Source organism: Petaurus breviceps, unplaced genomic scaffold (assembly GCF_028583685.1).
Source record: "Petaurus breviceps papuanus isolate PSGF00001 unplaced genomic scaffold, PetGlider_PUasm1.0 37, whole genome shotgun sequence".
NCBI lineage: Eukaryota > Metazoa > Chordata > Mammalia > Diprotodontia > Petauridae > Petaurus > Petaurus breviceps.
The window spans coordinates 19,341,477-19,367,054 of record NW_027186296.1 but is presented as its reverse complement, the minus strand read 5'-3'; the positions used below and the strand labels follow the sequence as shown (position 1 = coordinate 19,367,054).

The 25,578-nt window shown below is 34.1% G+C and overlaps 1 protein-coding gene across 1 annotated transcript in view; it reads left to right on the top strand.

Moving 5' to 3' along the window:
* TRPM7 (transient receptor potential cation channel subfamily M member 7) overlaps positions 1–25,578 on the top strand; it is a 163,672-nt gene that overhangs the window by 103,662 nt on the left and 34,432 nt on the right. The window contains exons 13-22 of the mRNA XM_069098043.1: positions 1,539–1,592; positions 4,654–4,794; positions 5,035–5,169; positions 6,350–6,630; positions 8,830–9,058; positions 10,560–10,715; positions 10,798–10,941; positions 11,809–11,937; positions 16,990–17,259; positions 24,127–24,301. Coding sequence (XP_068954144.1) covers positions 1,539–1,592; positions 4,654–4,794; positions 5,035–5,169; positions 6,350–6,630; positions 8,830–9,058; positions 10,560–10,715; positions 10,798–10,941; positions 11,809–11,937; positions 16,990–17,259; positions 24,127–24,301 — 1,714 coding nt within the window. The remainder of the gene's footprint in view (positions 1–1,538; positions 1,593–4,653; positions 4,795–5,034; positions 5,170–6,349; positions 6,631–8,829; positions 9,059–10,559; positions 10,716–10,797; positions 10,942–11,808; positions 11,938–16,989; positions 17,260–24,126; positions 24,302–25,578) is intronic.

Sequence of the window (25,578 nt, the reverse complement as noted above, 5' to 3'; positions counted from 1 at the left end):
ACTATTTTTCACATATTCTTCCTTTGCTCCCTAAAGTCCTTAGTTAAGAGCACATTGTATTCTCTATTGCCTCAGTACTTTCAGGGAATTCTATAAAGGAAGTGTTTGTATGCTAAATCCTATTTCATTCTCATTGTTTTTTTTGATAAAGAATTCTAAAATTTCTTCATTGAATCTACAACCAATTATTTGACTATTTTTGGACATGTATTATTAATTGTTCTGTGCTAGCTGCTGTAGAGTAATACAAAGAAGTATAATAAAGTCCCTCCCCGCTAGAAGCTTATAATCCCGTTGGAGATTTAAGAGTCAGCAATCATTTATTAAAATACCCACTACTCAGTACACGGTGGTAAGCACTGAAAGAAACAAAATGATTTTAAGACAGTCCTTATCCTTGAGAACTCAAAAATTTTGAACTAAAAAGGAACCTTGGAGACCTTATTGGTATTCTAGTCCAGATACTTCAGTTTACAGCTAAGGAAAATGAAGTTTAGAGAGATAGAGAGTGTTGATTTCTGAAACTGGATTTCCCTGAATAAATTTTTTAAAATCTTCATATCTTAGGTGTCTTAAGAAGATATCAGAGTGCCAAGGCATTGTGAAAGGATATCACAGGTTACTAGCAATACAGACTTTATGATCCAGATTTCCAATAAGAATTTAGAAAGGGGAGAGAACTTATTACCTAGTAATAAATAAGAAGGAATTTTACTTGAGTCTCATACGTGGAAGAGGAAGAAAGGATGTAGATTTGTCAGAAGTTCTTACATGATGAATTCCCTGTATTTACAACATCGTAACATTTTTGAGGTTTTGTGTGTGTACATAACTGTCTTTTTTTTAAATAAAGTTTCATTGTTTATACTAGAATACATTACCCCCTACTTTATGAGCTTTCACTGTTGTATTGAGAAAATAAGTTAGGTATATTGAAGTATTTTTATCTACAGTATAACAATCCTAATTTTATAATAATACATTGCTATAATTTCTTAGTCTACAAATAGTTATTAAGTGCTTACTTACTATGTAGTAAGCAGTGAGTTAGGCTCTGAGGAATATAAGGAGAAAAAAATTAGATAGTCTTTCTCCTTCATGAGCTTAAAGTCTGGCAAGAGAAGGAAACAGGTACATAGATGTACATAAAACATACAAATAAAAGATGTTTGGGGAGAAAAGGCAGTAGTAGCTGAGAAATCAGGAAAGTTTATTATGGATGGTAACAACTCTCTCTTATCTTACTGACTGATTAAACTGGTATTATAACCTGATATTAAACTTATATAACCCAACCTATATTATAACTACCTGGGTCATATTAAACATAGTTGAAGCATTTGACTGAAATGCTCATCCTATTCACCTTGACTTCCTTAAAAAGCTCTGGTAGTCTATGAGAAAATCCTTGTATGGATGATCAATGGTTCAGAATCTTTCCATAAATAAATCTTTGTTTTTGAATTCTTCCTAAGCTTCATTGATAGTTTTCTAGTAATTTTCATATTTATAATTTTTTTTTCTCATTTTCCATAAAGAAACAAGGCCCAACTAATCCAATGCTATTTCACCTTGTTCGAGATGTCAAACAGGTATGTTTTTATTTTCATCGAACATAGAGTAAGCCCTAAAAAATTTTTTTCTGGGACTTAACAGATAATTGATACCTAAATTATCTTTATTGGTAAAATAACTGGGTTTTTTTTTTTAATTTCCTCAAATATTCCTCAAGATAAGTAGTAGCATAGTGGATAGACAATTTGCCTTGGAATCGAGAAGAACTGAATTCATTCAGCTCCTGCCTCTGAGCTATGTGATCCTGGGCAAGTCTTTTAGTCTCTCAGATCCCCTGGAAAATCTCTAAGACTTCATATGGGAGAACAGTTGATCTGCCTTATCTTATCACTGAAATCACTGGTCATAAATATAAACATAAACATGCCTTTTTGGTCTAGTTTTGGTTGTCTATTAATTTGAATTGTTGCTGATGAAAGTTTGTTTTTAAAAATAAAATGTAATGACCAGTGATATAACTTAAGTGTATCAATGACTCCTGAAAGAAGCTTGTCATGTCATTCTTCTGTACTCCTCCTTCCCCAGTAACAATAAAAGATTTTTAGGTTGACTTATATTAGAATACTTCAGAAATAAAAGTATACCTTTATATGACACTTTATTCTTCAAAATATTCTGTATGCATAATTTTATATAGCCTTTAAAAATCCATTGAGTTTTTTTATCTTGTGATAATAATCTCATTTAGCTGTAATTATGATCATTGGGGTATATTGGTGGCTGAAACTTCTATTTTGCAGTTTATGCAACCCTATGCTACCTCTCAAACTTATTCATTTATTTATTTGTTTAGAAGGCTGTGTCTATATGTACTCAAGTGACTTTATTTAAAACAATATTACCCAATGAATTCTTAGTTTGAAAGTATTTAGTTTTTATTTATTCCCTTTTAATCTTTCACTGTTTAGTTCCTCATTTCAGTGCTTTTTGTTTGACTCTCATCAGATGGCAATCCAGTAGGAAAGATTTGGATTATATTCTAATTATTGTTTATCAATTCTATTTTTTTAAACTGGCACCACTTAACAAGATTCTTTCAGAAGGAAACATTTAATTGATTAGCATGAGAGGAAAAGATGGCAAGCTTTGGGTCCAGGAGTTCTCCCTCATATTTGCAATGTGAACTAGTAGGAAGAAACAGTTGATTCTGACACCAAACATGTGAGTTGATGCAGCTATACTTTATATGTTTGCTGTGATAATAGGCCCAAATTAAAAAAAAATTTTGCCATGTACATTTTTCTTCATATATAGTATGGACTCAAAGAGACAGAAAGGATGATTGAGCATTTTCCAAAGTATATAAAATAAGTTGTATATGTAAGAAGTACAAATTTTTGAGGGATGTGGGGGTGGGAAGAAGTTGCTTGCTTCAAATTTTTGTTACCTGTGTGATTGTCCTCTCATCCCCTTCAGTTTGTCATTTCCAGTATTCTCCTGTGATAATAGGCATTGCCAGAGATCTCGTTTTCTGTATTAAAATTTATTTTTGGCATTTGTTAGTATACAGAATGACTTCATTTATTTTTAGGCGCTCTCTTGGAAGCTAAAAATGCTTAAAATGAAAAAAATGATCAATTATAAACCCTGGTTTTAGGCAGACAGACAGTATTAAAGTAGAAATGTCTTTGATGTGATCTTTGATGTGATCTTTGAGGACTTCTGCAACAAGATTATCTTCAAAACAGACATGAAATATTAAACTACAAAACTTAAAATATAGATCTCACGAAATTATTGAGAGATAGAGGAAGAACATCTGGGAAGAATGGGTCATGGCAGAATTAGGTCATAAATATAAACCATATGGAAAAAAGGATTTTTAAAATAATGCTATTTGAGTATATAGACACAGGCCTGCATATCTGATTTATTATTTGTTCTGTAATAGGAAAGTCCCCCAAATAAAGACTTACAGTAACCACAGTGATGAAAATTATATAGGTATAATCCAACATTGCCTCTTCCCCCTTTAGATTTATAATCATTTTGTGTTCAAACTGTTCATTTGTAAGTCAGTTGTTGGGATGTTAGGCTGCATTTACTTGTAGAAACAATGCGATAAATGGGGATTAGCTTTCCATACTAGCACTAAAAATCTGTTTTTGTAATTATGTAAGAAATATTCTAATTTTGTATTACTATAATTTTAGACACTCCTGGAGTCAGGAAAGCCTTAATTCAGATTTGGCCTCAGATGGTTTATTAGCTGTGTGCCCCAGGGCAAGTCACTTAACCTTGTTTGCTTCAGTTTCTTCATTTGTGAAAAAGAGCTGGAGAAGGAAATAGTAAACCACTCGGTATTTTTATCAAGAGAACCCCAAATAGGGTCTTGAAGACCAAATTATAAAAATTTCAAATACTATAGTTTCATAGTTGGAAAACAATATTTAAGTGGGTCAGAGTCAACATTATGATGTGGGCATTAGGGAGCTTTCTAATTCTTAAAAGCTGTGTGCTACTCTCAATCTTTCTGAACCTCATCAACAAATACCTTAGTATTTTCTTACTTCACAGGTTGTTGTGAGGATCAAATTAAATAATGTATAGGAAGTATTGCTCTATATTAAACTTATTATTAGTCTGGGAATTTAAGCACTATTTCTAATATTCCTATGGAAAAATATATTTTATAATATATAGGTAGAAGGGAATTTGTAGACTTGGAGAGAAGTCTGTCTTTTCTTCTCTCTTCACAACACTTACTTCAGTTACTAAGAAGATTTAGTATTCACGAATAAGTTCTTTTCTCCTTAATTACAGGATCTTTGTTGGTTAGATCTGCACTTTAGGTTATTCTTAGGACCTAGATCTCAGATCTAGCACACTCCCTTCCAGAAGGGCTTATCACTAAGTCAGGAATGTCTTTTCCTCTTCCCTTTGCAGCTACCCAGTTGCTAGAAATGAATTTAATAAATCTAAGAACAATTTTTCATTACCTGGTCAAACCTACTCATGCAAGATATAAATAAACCATTTGTACATAGGACACTTTTAATTTGTGGATTGTTCATATATGGATATCAATTAGTTAAAGGTTTGCATCCTACAGATTTAATGATAATATTTTGTTTCTAGGGGAACCTTCCTCCAGGATATAAGATAACTCTGATTGATATAGGACTTGTCATTGAATACCTCATGGGAGGAACCTACAGATGCACTTATACTCGAAAACGTTTCAGAGTAATATACAACAGTCTTGGTGGGAATAATCGGGTATGTGGATTTTCTTTTAGAAATAGTGAATGTATAGTATTGTAAACTTTGAAGAAAAATTACATTAGGCGTTACAAGAAACACATTGGGCTTATAAAATAACTGTTAAAATCAAAGGTAACTGGATACTTGATCATGTAGACTTCAGTTGTTATCGAATTTATTTGTTTTTTTTTTTCAAATTATTTAAATGTCGCTATATTAAAACATTTATGAAAACTAACAAACTTTCATTTTTAGAGATCTGGAAGAAATACTTCCAGCAGCACTCCTCAGTTGCGAAAAAGTCATGAATCTTTTGGTAATAGGGAAGACAAAAGGGAAAAAATGCGACACAATCATTTCATCAAGACTGCACAGCCTTATAGACCAAAGGTATTTTTATTTCAGTAACTCCTTCTTTGGACCTGATCCATATAAGTATAGTAAAGCTACATGATATTTTTTTAGTGTTATAACATAATGTTTTGAATTTTTCTTACATACTGAACATTTTAGAATTTCTATTTTCCCATGTAACATTGACTTCATAACAAAGTAGGTCTTTTAGTTCTTCATGGAAAAAATATGCAGACAGATGATATATACTTGCTGTTTGTAAGTATTTTTAAAATGTGTCATAAGTCATTAAAAGTCAATTTGTAGACAGATAAATTCAGAGAAATGAACAGAAATATTACAGATTTATAGACACAGTACAGAAATGTAAAAAAACCTTGGGCACTATAGCACAGTGGATAGAACTCTTAAACCTGGAGTCAGGAGGTTCTGAGTTCAAATTTGACTTCAGATACTGTCTGTGTGACCTATTTAATGTCTGACTGCTTCAGTTTCTTCAACTGTATAAGGAGGTTAATAATAGCACCTAATTCCCAGTGTTGCTGTGAGTATCTAATGAGACCATTTTTATAAAGCACTTAGTGTAAAGCCTGGCTTTACATTAGTAGTAGTCACTTAAATGTTTGTTCTCTTCTTCTTTTCCCCAGTATATTTAGATAGAGCAATGAGTGTTTGATAAGACAAAAATACATTATGGGTAACAATATGTATGTACACAAAAATCCACCTTCATTATTAATTCTTCCTGATATTTGAGTAAAAAATGTGATCTTATTTCATGTTTTAATCTATAAATAATGTGCAGGCAGTTTTTGATTATAATACACCCCAAGGGCCCACCTGATTTTTTTTTTGTTATGTTTTAGTTTGTTTTGCTTGATATTACATTAAAAAAAATGAGTACTAGTTTACAACTTGGAGTCTTTGTTATGTAGACAGTTTTGTCTTTTTTTTTTTGTAATGTAATTTGGCCTTTTTTATTAAATGAAATATCTGAGAGTAGGACTAGATGATTTTAATAGAATACCTACTCCAAAGAAAAACCTTGAGAAGCTCTTGGATTTTGTGCTTATAGTTTGCTGAACTTAGGCATACTTATACATAATGTCCTATCGTGTTAAATTGCAGACATAAATGGAATTGACGTTGTAAAATCTTCATTAAGTTTTAAGTGCCACACTACTTTTTTTACCTTCTTATTTTTAACTTTCTCAAGATTGATACCACTGTGGAAGAAGGAAAGAAGAAAAGAACCAAAGATGAAATTGTTGATATTGATGATCCTGAAACTAGGAGGTTTCCTTATCCACTCAATGAACTCTTAATTTGGGCTTGCCTTATGAAGAGGCAAGTTATGGCCCTTTTTTTCTGGCAGCATGGTGAAGAATCCATGGCTAAAGCATTAGTAGCTTGTAAGATGTATCGTTCCATGGCATATGAAGCAAAACAAAGTGACCTGGTTGATGACACATCAGAAGAACTGAAGCAGTACTCAAAGTAAATTGCATTTTGCTATATGGAATTTCTTTTTAACAAAAGTAAAATAACCAAAAGGGCTAACATAATGCTAGCTACTATTTAATATATAATTTGCTTTTACTTTTATTTTACAAGTTAAGAAAGGACATCACTTAGAAGACATTTTTTAAAAACATTATCTTTTGCCTAATTTAGGTTTATATAAAATTAATTGACATTTATTTTAGATGTTAGATGGGTGGGGAATGCAAAAGATGTAAGTTTTGAACTTTAATTTACAGCCAAGTTGGTAGAGAAAAATGTGTGTGTGTGAGTAAGTTAATAGTTCAAGAAAATAGAATAGATTTTTTATAGAGTAGTAAATCACTTGCTAAATCAACCATATCCACAACAGTTACACAATAATAATTCTAGAAATTTAAACACAGGAGAAATACTTGAGACTTCAGCAGTAAGTAAGGAATATGTGATATATATATAGAATTGTTTGGGGTCTTTTAAAGGACACGTGGTTTTTTAATAGGCCCAGAAGAAGGGGATGCAGTAATCGTTTTGTCCACAAAGTATAGAAGCAGAAAGATGTATTCCATTTAGTAAATGGAATTTAGCATATAGTAAATATCATAGCATCATAGAATCTTTACATTGAAAGATACCTGTGAGATAACTAGTCCAGCTGTGTCTGAATCAGGAAGCCCCTCTACAACTTCCTTGACCAGTAGTCATCCAGAATCCACTTGGAACTCTTCTGGTGATCCTTTGGAGGCAGCTCATTCTGCTTTTGCACAATTTTTAATTATTATGAGGTTTTCCCTAATGGTTCAATAAAATCTACCTCTCTACAATATCTGTACATTTTTTCAAGTTCTGAGTAATTGTTTGGATTTGATCTGATTCGAAGTGAGGTAGTAGTCACTGAAAATTTTAATCTGGAAAGCAAGTATATAATGCTTTTTATTTTTTATACTGAATGAATTGGAGTATGGAGAGACCAGAGTTGGGGTAGCCAATTAGGAGGCTGATATGGTATTCTATGTATTAAATTATCAAAGACTGAAATAGGATTATAACTATACTGTGCATGAAAAGGAAGGTGAGATTTTTATAGAGGGCTTATAATGGACACACCTTCCAAAACAGCAAGCTCTCTGGCTTATAGGCATGCTTTCTAGAACAACAAGCCTATGTATTATTGTAAAATGATGCTGTAGCCAGTGGAAACCTGAGCCCTCTTCTACATGATTTAATAAGCATTAAGACTTCAGAGGGCTAAGGGTGGCTAGATGGCGCAGTGAGTAAAGTGGTGACCTGGAGTCAGGAGGACCTGAGTTCAGTTCTGGCCTGAGTTCAGTTCTGGCCTCAGACACTTAACACCCACACAACAAAACTAGCCGTATAACCTTGGGCAAGTTACTTAACCCCAATTGCCCTCCAAAAGGCAAACAAACAAACAAACAAAAACATAATTATGGGGCGGCCAGGTAGCACAGCGAGTAAGAGCACTGGCTCCAGTGTCGGGATGACCTGGGGATTGAATCCTGGGCTCAGACACTTAGCACCCACCCAGAAACACCTGGCCGTGTAACCTTGACAAGTAACTTAACCCAATTGCTTAGGGGCAGCCAGGTGGCTCAGATACTTAGCACCACACCCAGAAATAACTGGCTGTGTAACCTTAAGCAAGTTACTTAACCCCCCATTGCTTTAAAAATTAAAAAAAAATTAAAAAAAAAAGACTTCAGAGGGTTTTTCATTGTAATAGCAGCATGAGTTCTCCTTATTTGCATTTAGATCCCTATCAGTTCATCTGTATAGATTTTTGGGTCATACCACTCCCACTTTAAGATTCTACATAGATACCACACATTGGCTAGAATTGTCCTGACTTTTCACTTTTTCCAGAGACCCACAGATTTGTTTCCCAGGAAGATGAACAAGGAAATCTCAGTTTTAGGACTTGTGAAAATACTGAAAGTCATACACTCCACATTTCAGTGAAATAATGCCCACCTTTCTAATTTGTTTGGAAACATTTCTTAGTTTTGTATGCACTTGAGTAATTCGAATGTGTGTTATCCATTAGACACAGAAAGTAGGAAGCCTGATGTAGTTAGCATAGCCCTAGGACATTAATGGTGTAGGATAGTATAAAAAGGGAAATTCCAGGAATGAAAATCAGCAACTCAATAATTTGTATCTACTTTTGTCCTTTCTTAGTGATTTTGGTCAGCTGGCAGTAGAGCTTCTAGAACAATCCTTCAGACAAGATGAAACAATGGCCATGAAATTACTCACCTACGAATTAAAAAATTGGAGTAATTCAACCTGCCTTAAGTTAGCAGTATCTTCAAGACTTCGACCATTTGTTGCTCATACTTGTACCCAAATGCTATTATCTGATATGTGGATGGGACGGTTGAACATGAGAAAAAATTCATGGTACAAGGTATATTTCATAACGCCATTCATATCATCTGATATATCAAGCTAAATAAGATAACTGTATTGATTTTCTAGAAGAATAGAAAGATCCTGGAAATGCCTTAGCCTGTTGGGCCAGGTAGTGGCATGTCCCTTTTGTGTTCACCACTAAAGTCACAGTAATTAAAAGGGAACTTAGGGTGATTACTGTTTAATCACCTAGCTGGAAGTGTGACAGGGCAACAGGTTGTAAGTAAAATCCAGTGCCCCTAACTACCTTTTGTTGTCCTAGTAGCTATAAAACGGAGAGTGCCATGTTCAGTATTGAGTCCCTCTAATAGCATATTTTTGTGGCCTTATTAGTGGGATATTTTATTTTGTTGTGGTTATTTTAAAGTTAAGAATTTTGGTTAAATGTTTGTGTTGTTTCTTGCCTTATAAAGAGGCAGTATCCTAAACCTTTCCTTTGATGCTCTATTATATTTTTTCAAATAAGGTACAGAAATATACAAGGCAGTAAACAGGCAAGTAGCCCTTAATTATAGGCACATGTAGATAGATTTGTAATAGATACTAATGTTACTAAAAATAGTGATGAAAGATTAACAAAGAAAAACCTACTACATAAAACTTTTTATGCTTTAGTTTTGAGGCATCAGATGAAACTTTCTGTAGAAATAAACCTTTATTGTTTACACTTCTTTATAGAGGCACATGCTGAGTAAGCATAGGCCATGCTATGGAACAGTTAAAAAGAGATTAAGATTAAAATTAGGAAAAGTAGCTTGTAATGGAGGTTATGTTTTATTATACCATTAATATTTTGTTGAAATAATATTTCTAAATTTAAAACTGCTTGATTAGGAAATACATGAATTTAAGCCAAAATATATGTCTTTATGTAGATAAATTTTTGATGAAATAACCTAGAAAATAATTGGCCTGTATTCTTATTTTACAGAATGCTTTCTTTGTGTGTATAATAAGTATAGAAAATTGAGATATATTATATATATATTTAAATATGTCATATATAAAAATATATTGAAAAATGAAAAAAAATTGCCATTTTGTGGTTTGTTCTATAACAGAATTCAACCTGGGCCTCTTTAAAACTTCATACATAAGTAACAGAAACTAATTTTCCCCCAACTTTTTCTTTTTTTACATTTTACTTAGAGGGGGAAAAACCCTAACTAGTAGTAGTCATGGTAAGAAGCATAAATGGTCATACAAAAACCTTGGCTTAAGTCCTACCTCTCATACATCCCACCTTTGTAATTATGAGTAAATCACTTAAACTCTCTGTGCCTCAGTTACTTTTTAAGAGTTTGTCCTAGAGCAATTGCCAGACTGCATTAGTTGAGGGAGATCAATTTCTTAACCCAATGAAATTAGTTTCTATAAAGAAAAAACAAACAAACCTATTAATATGTTATTAAAAGCTTTACTAGATCTTTAACTGGTCTTACTTAAAACTAATTTTTTTTAAATAAAGCAAATTGTAAGTCTTTAAATTTTTCTAGGTGATATTAAGCATCTTAGTCCCACCTGCCATATTAATGCTGGAATATAAAACCAAGGCAGAAATGTCCCACATCCCACAGTCTCAAGATGCTCATCAAATGACCATGGAAGACAGTGAAAACAACTTCCAAAATATTACAGAAGAAATTCCTTTGGTAAGGAAGTAGTGCATTGGTAAAAGAAGCAAAATTTTAATCTTAATATGAATAACTAGCTAATCATCTTTTTTAATTTTAGGAAATTTTCAAAGAAATCAGAGTTTTGGAAAATAATGAAGGAAAGACTGAAATTGACATACAAATAAAACCTAAAAAGCTTCCAATCACTCGAAAATTTTATGCTTTTTATCACGCACCAATTGTAAAATTTTGGTTTAACACAGTAAGTATTTTTGGGGTGTTTTTTGTTTTTGTTTTTAACCTACTGTGTATGTATGATAAATGGTTTTTAAAAGACGCAGAACAATTCTATCTTTACAGCTCAGTCTGTTGTAATTCCAAAATTGTTTGTATTTGTCCTTGAAAGTATTTAAACTGTGATATAATGAAAAGGAATCATTTTACAGCAGTATATGAAGTATTAATATTATATAACCTGAATCAGTGCAGAATACAGTAGAGACTGGTGAGATTAATCGTGGAAGCTTTTCCTAAAGAAGATGATTTTTTTTAAAGAGGTGAGACAGATTAGTATAGTGGAAAGAATGGTTTATGCAGTGGCATGAATGGTAGAAATGATATTAGAAAGTTTGACTGGCATGATCAGTAACATCAGTAATTATCAGTAATCTCAGTAAGATAGATCAATGTCAATAAGAATAATAATAGCAACTACTACTTATATAGTGCTTTAAGGCTTGCAAAATGCTTGAAAAACATTATTTCATTTATCCTTGTGATAACTCTGGGAGATAGGTGTTATTATTATCCCCATTTTATGATAAAAAGTGAGGCAGTTTCCCAGGATGACACAAAGAGTAAGTGTTAAAGGTCACATTTGAACTCAGGCCTTCCTGACTCCAGATACAGCTCTTTATTTCACATGCCACAGAGCTGCCTCATAATAAGTTTAGGACACTGTATACTGTTGATGAAGTTTGCTTTAGTGAGTTCCTCTAAGATTTTCATTCAAGAAAGTAAGAGGATAAAAACATCAACCAATGTTTATTACCAAAACATGCTTTTAAAACCCTGTGTTGTTGGATAAATGTTTTTAGATATTTAACTTTTTAATTGCCTTTTTTTTTAGTTGGCATACTTAGGGTTTCTGATGCTTTATACATTTGTGGTTCTTGTAAAAATGGAACAGTTACCTTCAGTTCAAGAATGGATTGTTATTGCTTACATTTTCACCTATGCGATTGAAAAAATTCGTGAGGTATGTTTGTAATACCTTTTTTTCTTATGAAGCACTTTGTTCTTTTACTTATGGCACTTCTAATACAGATATTGTCATGTTAGCCATATAATTTACTGTTCGGGCACCCAATGTGTAACCAAAAAGCATGGCCAAATTTTGACTGAGTAGCTAAGTATGTAATTAAGATTTATACCAGGTTTCGGTAAGCTGCCCAAATCCAGGGAAATTTTTCTTACTTCAGAATTATAGAAAGGTTGGATTTGGGCCACCTCCAAACAGAATAGACCATTTCTTTATTTGCTGCTTTCCTCAGGTGTACAAAAATGTATTTTTCCAGATAGGCAAAAATGAAAATAAATTTCAAATGTATTAGTCTATGCTATACTCTTTTTAATTTAGTTTTTCATTTAATGGCTGGATCAATGTTTACAACCCAGTGAGCAGGCAACAAGTATTTGTTAAGCTTCTTCTATGTTCCAAGCACTGTGCTAGGTGCTAGGGATACAAAGGCAAAAATAAAGCACTCCCTGAATGAGATTTTTGGAAGAGGTGACACAAATTAACAAAGTGGAAGAACCTTGTTTTCTCCTGGAAGTAATTAGCATATACACAAATAAGTAAAAATATTTTTAAAATTATTTGGGGTGGGGGCATTTGCAACTAGAGGGGGATTAGGATACACATTGTGCAAAAGGTAACAATTCAACTGATCCCTGAAGAAATTAAGGATTCTACAAACTGGATGTGAGGAAGAAATGCATTCTAGTCATGGGAAACAGCTTCTGAAAAGTTGCAATTCATGAGATAAAAATTTCTTTACACTTATAACATCAACTAGGCCGGTTTTGCTGGGACCTGGAGTGAGTAAAAGATAGTAATGTACAATAAGTCTGCAAACGTGTATGGAGCCAGATTAAGAAGTGCTTAAATGCTTAACAAGAGTTAGTATTTTATCCTACAGGTAAAAAGGGGACCCCTGGGGCTTTTTGAACTATGATGTGGAAATTTAGCCTTTTTTGATTTAGGAGATGGATTTGAAATAACTATGAGACATTATCTTACCAAAGCACCTCTGTCTACTGCTACTCATGTAAAATAAACACCACAAACATGCCAGAACATTTTTATCATAATATTGTGGTATGTTGTTGTATGTCTCTGCTTTGGACTTAAGTCCATGGGAATTCAGTAGTAGTGTGACTTCCTAAAAGGGATCTTTTCTTTACTGCTTTCTTACTCTTTGTATCCTAAATTATTGCTTACAGTCAGTCATGGCCTCTCCTTTGTATTAACAGCCAATACCTGTTTGCTGTCTAGTAGCTTACAAATTTTTTTTTGTAATTTAAAGATGCACCTTTAAATTATGTATTAGTAGTCTGTGGAAATTAAGTTCATATAAATTTGTGAATTAAGAAATATTTTTAACAATTAGGGCAAGATGATTGAGAAATTATGAAAGAAATAGCTTCTCATTTCTTCCACTCCCATCCCCCTCTGTGAATAGTATGTGTTAAAAGCTCACAAATAAAGGGCAGTAACGAGAAAGCCTGAAATGAGAAATAACCCTTAATTTGAAGAAATCAAGAAATGGGACATGATGAACAAATATTGTGAATTTTTAAATTTCTCGCCCCAAAAAAGAATTAGTTACCAGAACAGTATAAAACTTGACTTCACCATCTTCCCAAGAAATGAAATTTCTCATATCTAATAAATACTAGTGAGAAAGAAAATTGCATTCCATTTTAGAGTCTTTCTTTTTTATGGATGGTAGTAAAAACACAAGTCAAATTGATAATAAAAATCAACAAAATGGAGATACAAAAATTGAAGGCATTTATTTATAATACTTTTTTTTCCATTTCTTCATTTATTCCTTTATTTGCCAGGAAGTGATGACTTTTATCATCTAACAATTACCAGTTGCAAAGATCTTATTTTTTTTTTCCAAATGCTTTATTAACTTCTGGTTTATATCATTAATTTCCACCAGATTTTGAGTTACAAATTTTTTCTCCATTTTTCCCCTACCCACCACCCCAAAATAGCGGTCCCACAGGATATCCCCTCCTCCAATCTGCTCTCTCTCCTATCTTCTCCCATACCCCATTGACTTTTCCAGTAGGGCATGGTAGATCTCTGTGTCCCAATGCCTATATACCTTATTTCCAAATTACATGTAAAATATTATTAATAATAGTATTATTTTTAAATATTTGATTTTAAAACTTTGAATTCCAGATTCATTCCCTTCCTCCCTTGTCACCCACCCTTACTGGGAAGATAAGCAATTCAGTATAGGTTGTACATGTGTAGTTACGCAAAACATTACCATAGTAGACATATTGTAAAAGTCTGACTATATTTCCCTCCCTCTTATCCCACCTCCCACTTGTTCTATTCTCTACTTTGATCCCATCCCTTTTTAAAAGTGGGTGCTTCCAACTTCCCTCCCTCCCAGCCTGCCCTTCCTTCCATCATTCCCCTTCTCATCCCCTTCCCCCCTACTCTTTTGTAGGGTGAGATACCCTATTTAGTGTGTATGTCATTCCCTCCCTGAGCCAGATTTAATGAGAATAAGGTTTTGCCTTTTTGCCTTCCTATTCTTCCCCTCCATTGTAACCATTTTCCCTTGCCTCTTCTATATGAGATAGTTTACCTCATTCTGTCTCTCCCCATCTCCTCTCATTATATTCCTCTCTCACCTCTTAATTTCCCCTTTTAAGTATCATCCCTTGCTATTAAATTGGTCCTGTACCCTCTATCTATGTATACCTGTAAACATATATACGCATCCACATATGTATTCATATGCACATATACCCTCCTATATACATATAAATATATTTCTATTTCCTTCAACTATTTTCATACTGAGAAAAGTTTCATCAGTTACAATTATTGTTTTTCCATGTAGGAATGTAAATAGTTCAACTTTGATAAGTTCCTTATGATTTCTTTTCCCTGTTTACCTTTTCATGCTTCTCTTGTTTCTTGTATCTGAATGTCAGATTTTCTATTCAACTCTGGTTTTTTTCATCAAGAATACTTGAAAGTCCTCTATTCTGCTGAATGACCATATTTTCCCCTGAAACATGATACTTAGTTTTGCTGGGTAGGAGATTCTTGATTTTAATCCCAGCTCCTTTGCCCTCCAGAATATCATATTCCAGGTCCTTCAGTCCCTCAGTGTAGAAGCTGCCAGATCCTGTGTTATCCTGATTGTGATTCTACAGTATTCAAATTGTTTCTTCCTGGCTGCTTATAATATTCTCTCCTTGATCTGGGAATTCCGGAACCTGACGATAATATTCCTAGGAGGTGATTGGTGGATTCTTTCAACCTCTATTTCGCCCTCTGTTTCTAAAACATCAGGGCAGTTTTCCTTGAGAATTTCTTGAAGGATGATTTCTAGGTTCTTTCTTTGATCCTGCCTTTCAGGTAGTCCGATAATTTTTAAATTATCTCTCCTGAATCTATTTTCCAGGTCAGTGATTTCTACCATAAGATATTTCACATTGCCTTCTATTCTTTCATTTGTTTGGATCTGTTTAACATCATCTTGATTTCTCATAAAGTCACTAGCTTCCATTTGCTCCAGTCTAATTCTGAAAGGAATGATTCTACTCAATGAATTTTTGAGATTCTTTTTCCATCTGGCAAATTTGGCTTTTTAAGGTATCATTCTCCTCATTGCCTTTTTGAGCCTCTTTTGCCATTTGAGGTAGTCTGTTTTTTAAGGTACAATTTTCCTCAGTCAGGCTGTTGACTCCCATTTCATAATTTTCTTGCATCCTTCTCATTTCTCTTCCCAATTTTTCCTCCACTTCTATGGCCTGTAACCAGCTCATATTTTCCTTTGAAGCTTTTGGTGCAAGAATTCTTACTTCACTGTCTTCCTCCTGTTCCATGCTTTGCTCCTTTTTGTCCCCAAAATAGGAGTTTAATGTTGGGTTCTTCTGTTTGTTTTGTTTCCTTTGCCTTGTCATGTCGCCCCTCAGTCACTTGACCCCTGGGCTTCTTGTCACAGTAGGACTCTGCCACCAGACAGGGGAGCTTCTGTACCAAACGCTGGGGTTTTCTCAGCTGCTGGAGGTATTAGTTGGGTGCCCTCTCTGAAGCCTCCACATGCTCTGGCAAGCTGGACACATACCCCAGCACCTCCACCCTAGACTGCAATCCAGATCCAAGCAGGTTAAAGCAAGAGTGATTACCCCTCAGACTGGTCACTTGGTCCCCCTACAAGTCTGCAGGCCAGGAGCTGCAATGTGGTGCCTTGGTAGCCTGCGTCTGAGCGGCTTCTCACCCTGGGGGCAAAAACTGATGCTATCCCAATTACTGGTCCCAAAGTCCACACTGCACTGACCTCTCACTTTGTCCTTCGCATCTGTTGATGAATCTGGAAATGGCCATGGCTGCTGGTGATCTGGAGTCTTTCCTGCAGGTGGCTGGTCAGGCTGGCCCTGGGGCTAAAGCCTTGGTGTGGGGCTGGGCTCGGCTTCCAGAGCATTGCCCTGGCCGGGCTGTCCTCAGCGGGAGGTTAGCTTCTCTGTGTCATTTTTTGGGTTCTATAGCTCCAAAGTTTGTTCAGAGTCCCCTTTTACATGAATTGGGGGAGATGGAAGCTGGAGCCCTGCGGAGGTCCTATTTCTACTCCGCCATCTTGGCTCTGCTTCCCACCTCTGTGCCTTTCTTACTGTTGGTTGCAACTTTTAAAATCTGTAGCTTCCTTCAAGTCATAACTTAGGTACTATCTACACAAAGCATATTGTGATCCTCCCCAATTTTTAGCTCACATTCCCTCTTGAAGATGTTAGTTTGTGCTTCCTTGTGCGTGTCTTCTGTTCCCGCCCAGCAGCATGTAAACTCTGTGAGGGTTGGACTGTTGTTGTCTTTTGTCCTCCTATTGTATATAGTGCAGTGATTTTCACTTAGCAACATTAATATATTTTTACATAATATTTGGATTAGGTTATTTTAATAAATGTTGGGCTTTTTAAAGTACTGAGATAAACCTGTGGAGGGGGAAAATCTAAAGTTAAACTTGTTTTTGTTTCTTTTTAAATATAGATTTTTATGTCTGAAGCTGGGAAAATAAGCCAGAAAATTAAAGTGTGGTTCAGTGATTACTTCAACATCAGTGATACAATTGCCATTGTGACTTTTTTCATTGGATTTGGACTACGACTTGGAGCAAAATGGAAGCTGGAAAATGATAAAATATTTGTTGCTGGAAGACTAATTTACTGTCTTAATATTATCTTCTGGTATGTCCGGTTGTTGGATTTTTTAGCTGTAAATCAACAGGCGGGACCTTATGTGATGATGATTGGCAAAATGGTAAGTTTATATAAAATGAAATGTCATTAATGTACACGTCTGTGTAAGTTTTTTCTTCATAAAAATGAAAATGTTTTTTTAAAAATGAAAATCTGTCATATCTGCCTTAGGAAGCTAAGTGGCTCAGTGAATAGAAGCACTAGGTCTAAACTCAGGAACATTTATCTTGAGTTCAAATCTGGGCTCAGATACTTACTAGCTCTGTGACCCTGAGCAAGTCACTGAACCCTGTTTGCTTCAGTTTTCTCACCTATAAAATGAGCTACAAAGGAAATCACAAGCTACCACAATATCTTTGCCAAGACAATCCCAAATGGGGTTATAGTCAGACCTGTCTGAAAAACAACTGAACAAAGATCTATCTGCCTTAACCAGATGACAAATGTCAATGTCATAATGCTTATTTGATTCATGTTAAAAATCTATTAGAGGGGTGGCTAGGTGGTACAGTGAATAGAGCACCAGCCCTGGAGTCAGGAGGACCTGAGTTCAAATCTGGCCTCAGACACAACACAGAAACTAGCCATGGGACCTTGGGCAAGTCACTTAATCTCAGTTGCCCTCCAAAAAGTAAAAAAAAAATCCATTAGAGTCTTTTGTTAAGCACATTGGGAAAATATTTGATATTATTTAGAATGGTTGAGTTTAGGCTACCTTTTGCCTCAGGGTTCCTCTGTCCTGCATTAAAAGCCTTTTACGACCTACCTTCCCCAGTCTACTTTTCCAACCTTAATATTTTATATATTACTCCCTTTCCCATACTTTATGTAGAGACTTCCACTGGCTCTCCTGTTATTTTCACACATAGTACTGCTCACAAGTACTGCTCTTGTTCCTGCCTTTGTACTATCTCCCACCCCTTGCATTCATGAAATGTGCTCCCTCTTCACCTCCACTTAGAATCCTGTTAGCTCCAGATATCTTCTCGAGATGTCCACACAAAGGTGCCTCTCCTACATTATAGCTAACAGTGCCCTCCACCCAAAAAATTTCCCTTGTTTATAGTTTATATAGACTTATTTGTTTTCACATTTTCTTACCAATCGAAGTTAAGCTCCTTGGTGTAAGTGATTTTTCATTTTTGTATTTCTGTCCCCAGCTCTTAGCCATGGCAAATTTTGTAAATACTTATTGATTGATATATTTAATCCTTGTGTTTTTAAAATTTCAAGTGGTCTGGTGATTTTTGGTCAAATTTAGAAAAAAAATATTAATATTACTATAAACCTATCTGAGGAAAACAGGGAATTTAGTGTATTTGTCATTTGATCGACTGAATCTTCATGTAGAATTTATCTTCCTTGTTCCCTTAGCTATTTAACCTAGAAAATAGATTAGAAAATTAAAAAGTTAAATCAGTTAGTTACACAGTATTCATTGTATTGTGCCATTTATTTTGAATGGTGTGAGGCAAAGTGGAAGAAGTATAAAAACATTGCTCTTAAATTTAAAGATATTAACACTTACTTAGATAACTTCTCCCCTACCCATTTTACATACACACACACACACAGTTTGTGAATAGTGCAGTGGTACCATAATCTTTTTTTTTTTTGGAGGGTGTTAGGCAGGGTAATTAGGGTTAAGTGACTTGCCCAAGGTCACATGGCTATTAAGTGTTAAGTGTCTAGTATCCGGATTTGAACTCAGGTCCTCCTGACTCCAGGTACGCTGCTCTACACACTGCACCACCTAGCCATCCCTGTGGTACCATAATCTTAAGCAAGCCTATTATTCTGTACTCTGAGCTTCATTATCCTTAAATGAGAAAATTGGATCAGAAAGTTCTAAATTTATTATCAAGTGACTATATGTGTAGAATTATGTAGTATAGTGATATTTATAGGAATTCCAAGGAGACATTGAGATCTAGACTTCAGTCCAATCCAACAAGCATTTAAATTCTTTTCTTCTGTATGCAAGTCTCTATGACAGGTGCTAGAAATACAAAGACAAAATAAAAAAGAATCCCTGCTCTTAGCTAGTGAAGTCTTCATCACTATTACTCAATCAGCAAATATTTGTTAATCGCTATTTCTCAAGTAAGGTTCTGTGTGTAAATACAAAGATAACATAAAAACAGTTCCTGCCCTCAAGAAGCTTACTCTGTGAAAGGGGACAGTGGGTACATATATAAGTATTTTCAAAATAAATACCTAAAGACAATATCATTTTGTGAGGGAATGCACTAGCTGCTGAGGAGAGAGGGTTTCAGGAAAAGGAATCATTTAAAGGTGGTACTTGAACTGAGTTTTGAAGAAAACTAAGGATCCAAGAGGAAGAGATAAGGAAATCAAGGTTAGCCTGTACAAATGCACAGAGATGGGAAGTAGACCGATGTGAGGGAGTAATTGGAATATGATTTGTATAAAGAAATGGCTACAGCAAGAAGGGAATGAGCATTGCATCTCAATCCTAATCCCAGACCTGTCTAAGGGCCTTTATTTTTTAATGTTTTCTGTGTCTTTTATGTATACATAATCTGACATATCCCTCCCTTCCATCCTCCTAGGAAGCCATGAACTGTATCAAGGAATTTAAAAAAGGGTAAATTCCAACAGAAGCAGACAACACATCCGAAAGTCTGTCTTATAGAGTATTCCACACCCATAATTCCCAGTCTCTGTAAAGAAGAGATGACTTCTCAAAGCTATCCTTTTGGGGGCTACACTTAGTCATAATTTCTCAGCGTTCAGTTTCAGTTGTTTTATTGTTTCCATTAATATTGTTTTAGTAATTATGTATATTGCTTTCTTGATTCTTTGTTATTTTATTTTGAAGCTCTCTTTAGTATCAAGAGTACTACTATGAAAGTTACATCTGTTCTTATTCAGAAATAACCTTTTAAGATAGTAGCTATTTAGTGCAACTGGTCCTTATGTGTGAATATAATTTGGCAAATGGTAACTAAGCTAGAACCTTGTCCCCTCCTCTTTTTGGTCATACAGTCTGTATTCTCAAAAACATTTTTTAGGGACAGAGCTAACATTTTTTCTATTAACATGATTAACCTAATATTAACTCTTTGCTGTTTTTAATATTAATTAGACAGGTTAAGTTTTGTTTTAGAAATCATGGTCAGTGTAATGCATCACTAAATTTAGAATTTTACAAGACCTAATTTTTAAAATTTATTGATATATCTTGATTTGACAAAGTGATGCAATGGACACTTAATAATAAATTTTAAAAGTTGGCTTTTTTTTTTCACTCTTAGTGTAAAAAACATACCTGTAAATGATTATTATTGTACAAGAAAATAATTAGTATACAAGAATCCATTAGCAAACATTGTTTAAACATCTACTATGTGTCCATCAGAGTGCTAGGTACTGCTGATACATAAACAAAAATAAAATAGCCTCTTGCCCAAAGCAGCATATACTGTATTCTATTGTGGACGGCAGTGTATAAACTTAGAATTTATATATAGCAAGTAAATACAATATAATTCTGGGAAGAAGCAGTAGCTGTTTAGAGAGTTTCCTGAAAAGCCTCTTATATTTGAACTTAACTGTCAAGGAAACAAAGGATTCTTAGAGGCAGTGGAGAAGAAGAAGGGAATTTCAGGCAGAAGTAACAAAGAGACTGCAAAAGCACAGAGACAGGACAGGGAATGCTGTTTGTAAGAAACAGTGAGAAGATCCTATTTTTATAATAAAATCAACCCAAGAGGAAATGAACTTTCTTGAGGCCAGGAACATATGATCTACTTCATGTTCTCTCAGCATCATTTATTTCCTCCCTGCCTATCCTCACCCTTATTACATAGAATCGTGCCTTTTAACATATTTGGTGCTTTCATATTTATTTAGTTTAGCTCTTTATTTTATCCTGCCTTTTAAAATTTTCTCTTTCCAGTTAGATTTAAAACTTGCTTAAAATCAGGGATGCTATCATCAAGGCTTGAACAAGGGTCCAAGTGAAGATTATATAATTTTTTTAGATGACAGTGAGAAAGCAGACTTATTCAATTCCTATTTTGCTTTCATTTTTTTTTTTATGTCAGTGAAAACGATCTCCAAAGTGGAAAGGAAATTGAAGCCCAACATATGTAAGGAAAGATAGTAAGAGAGAACCTTGATAATGTAAATAAACTCAACTTTCAAGACACACAGTTGTGATCTTTTAGAAATTACCATCTGTAGTCTGAAAATTTGTGGAAAATGGGTAAGGTGCTAGAAACTGGCAGATAGTATCCTGTTTTTCAAAAGGGAAAGAAAGTTGTATTAAAAAAATTTTTTTTGATAACATTTGTTTTTCATCACCTTCATTTCCTATCGTCCCTGCCCCACCCAGAGAACTACCCCCTATAATAAAGGATTAAAAAAGGGGGGGGGAACTCTTTTTGTGGTGGCAAAGAATTGGAAATTAAGGGGGTGCCCATCAATTGGGGAATGGCTGAACAAGTTGTGGTTATATGCATGTTATGGAATATTATTGTGCTATAAGAAACGAGGAGCAGACAGTCTTCATATTTACCTGGAGAGGCTTATATGAACTGATGCTGAGTGAGAAGAGTAGAACCAGGAGAAATTTGTACACAATTACAGATACAACGTATGTGTGATGACCAACTTTGATAGACTGGACTCTTCTCAGCAATGCAGTGATATAAGTCAATCCCAAAAGACTCATGATAGAAAGAAATGTGTGCATCCAGAGAAAGAACTAGAAAGAACTGAGTCTAGATCCAGGTGGAAGCAATGATCTTTTTCCTTTTCTTCTTTGTTTTTTGTCCTCTTTACCATTTTTCATTCCATCTGATACAATCCGTCTTTATAACCTGACTAATGTATAATGTGAAAGTATTTACAGATCCTATACTTGACTATATGCCACCATGGGTGGGGGGGAGCAAAATGTGAAACTCAAAGAATTGTGACATTGAATCCTGTAAACCAAAAGTAAACAAACATATTAATTTTTTTTAATTTAAAAAAAAAGGGGAAAAAGCAATTCAGCAAACCTAACCAACACATCAGTCAAGTGTATATTTTGTTCCTCACTTCTGCTAGCTCCTCTTCAAGGATAAGTATACTTACAGAGCATTGAGCCACAGTTTTATTATTGTCCTTTCCATTTGCTTTGTTTCATAGTCATTGTCTATATTCCGGTTTTTGTTCTTTACTTTTTATCAGTTATATCAGTTATAAATCTTCCCATGCCTTTCTGCACTCTTTACACTGAGCATTTCAATAATACTCATTTACATTCATTCACTACAATAAAAAGAGGATTAGTAGAATAGCCTAGATGATGGTGGATCAGAAACACTTGAATTTTTGTTAAATACCTAAACTTTGGGAACATAAAGGTTTATAACAACGTAATATGTCATACAGTAAACTCATATGAATTCATGACCTGAACATTAAATATTGTACCCTAAAAATGAGGAAATCAGAAAAAAAAATCAAGTCAAAGTTGCTTTCATAATTATTTATATAGTATAGGGTATGTGTGTATATATGTGTGTGTGTATGTATATATTATATATAGGATAGGGGAGAGATAATCACAAAACATAAAATAGCTAATTTTCATTGCATTATATTGAAAAGATTTTGTGCCAAAATAAGAAAAGTAAGTAGGGAAAAACATATCCCACATAAAGATTTGATATACAAGATAAGAAACATATAAACTGGAAGCCATATGCTGTTAGCTAAGTGGTCAAAGAAGATGAAGAATTCTCATTACAGACGATCAACAACCATATCAGAGATTGCTGATCATTACTAATAATAGAAATTCAAATCAAAACAATTGATGCTTCACCTCCCACCAAATTGTCAATAATAACAAAAAATAGGAATAATGACTGTTGAAGGGGTTGTAGGTAAGAAGACCATCAATAATATGCTTTTTATATGGAGCTTTGGACTGATTCAGTCATTCTGAAATATCAAATTACACTAAGAAAGTGAATAAAATTTTCATAACCTTTGTGTTCTTGCATTAAGAAGCACATTAGTATATTTGAGCAGATCCAAGATAGGGCAACCAAGATGAGATAGGGGCTTGACACCACTTATATGAGACTGGGGCTATTTAACTTGGAAAAGAGAAAGCTTGAAGAAGGTACGAAGGCATAATCCAAATATTTGAGGAGTTATGTGAAAAGAAGATTGGGTTTATCTTGTTTGGCCCTAGATAGCTAAACTGGTGAGTGAGAATTTATAATGAGTGCTGGCCAAAGGTAATTTTATGGTTTTTTTGTAAATAAAATTTATCATATTGCTCCAACTGATCACATCTTTGGTAGCTTACTATCACTTAAGAAAAACAAATATTTAGCCTTTGATTTCAGTTCTTCTGCAGTCTGCCCTTACCTACTTCATTATCTTCAATACCATTCAGATAAATTGAACTAAATGTTCTCTAGAACCTTTCAAAATTTGAACTCTGTGCTATAGCCCTCCAAAAACCTTCTCTTTACTCTTACTATGCTCTTACACTTCTGTGTACCCTTTTCTGATCATGTTGTTCTTTTGGGAATTTCTTTAGTACTTACTGATCATACTTATTTGCTATTCCTCCATTATAATTTGTTAATTATCTCTGTGTATCAGTAAAGAAAAGTCTCTGGAAATTTTTTTTTTTTAATTTTAGTTGGGAGACTTAGAGACCTCGAGATTAACGTAGCATTTCTTTTTGGGAGTACTGATTTAAATACATGCCTTTTTTTCAAAACATATTAGTTTGATCTTGATGAATTTCAGTTTATATTGCCTTTGGCTACAGAGTATGATCTTGTTGAAAGATATTAGAGGAAAAAAGAAAGTAAGAAATTTTTTTCAAATGGAAAATCATAGGTTCTTTTCAATTTTTCATTTATCTTTACTGTTACCATTTTTTAAACAGGTGGCCAACATGTTTTACATCGTTGTAATTATGGCACTTGTACTGCTCAGTTTTGGTGTTCCTAGACAGGCAATACTTTATCCTCATGAACCACCATCTTGGAGGCTTGCTAAAGATGTTGTTTTTAATCCATACTGGATGATTTTTGGTGAAGTTTATGCATATGAAATTGATGGTAAGATTTTATTTTAAAATGATTTATGTGCTACCTAATATTAAAATACAACTTTTTTAAACATGAACTCATCATGGTTCCAAGGGGTATTTTTGTAAAATCATATTTGTCTAGAGATTAGAATTCTGGCAACCTCAGCCCTAGATAATTCACGACTGTGAACCAAGAAATAAATTTAGATGGCTCAACATAATACAGAACCATAATGCTATGGTTCTATGTACTTTATGTGTAGGAGAGGACTTGAGTCCCTTATTCACAACCTATTTAACTATCTAACATATTAGGCATCAGGTTTTAATCTATACTGGAAATACAAAAAAGGTAATGAGAGACTGACAGAAACATACTGATATTGGCAGCTAACATTGTAACAAAAAAGAATCTTAAAAAAATTGTTGCTATAATAATGTTTCTGAGTCATCAAGAAATGTAAAGTTTTAGGTATTTCTCAGAACTTTTTTTTTAAATGTGCCCTAGCAAAATGTTTAACCTTTTAACAGTTCTAGCACTTAAAGAAGAGTTAGTTTTGGTCTTTTCAAAGCTTGTGTTCTATTGGCATAGACTTCAAGAAGCCAGAGTCGATACTGTGCCATAGTGTGACATCAGATTATATCTGATATGGGTGTTCCTTTACTATGGTATTACTGTGTCTGATTTTAATAAACTGAAATAAAATCCCAGAATCATTTTTCCTCAGCATAGTCAAATTCAATTTATGGTTCCTTTCTTAGTGTGTCTCTTTCTGCATCTTTACTCTTGAGAGAAAAGTGATTGAAGATCAGTATGTTTATCTAATAGTATTCATATGTACATTATCTGCTTTAGCTCTGTACCTCCTAGCCTACCTCAGTATATTAAGTTGAAACTGCTTTCTCAATGGCCTCTCTACATTCTTGGTTTACATGACACCTATTCATTTATCACTCTCTTCCAGTGTGTGATAGCTATAAACATGTGTATATATTTGTTTGCATGTCTCCCCTATTAAGCTCATTGAGACCAATGTCTTTAACTGTCTTTAAACTTTTTTTGTGTCCCTATTGCACAGTGCCTGCCATATAGTTGGTGCTTAATAAATGTTGATTGATTAAAGGAACATAATAGGATAGAGGGGATTATATTTTTATTAAAATTCTAAGACTATTCATTTCAGTCACTCATGGGCCTATGCATAGAACTAAATAAATAGAGAGTAATATCTAGTTTTTCATATCTCTTCCATTTTATGTAGGGGATTTTGTTTTCTTCTTTATAGCCTCTTTAGGAGGAGTTGG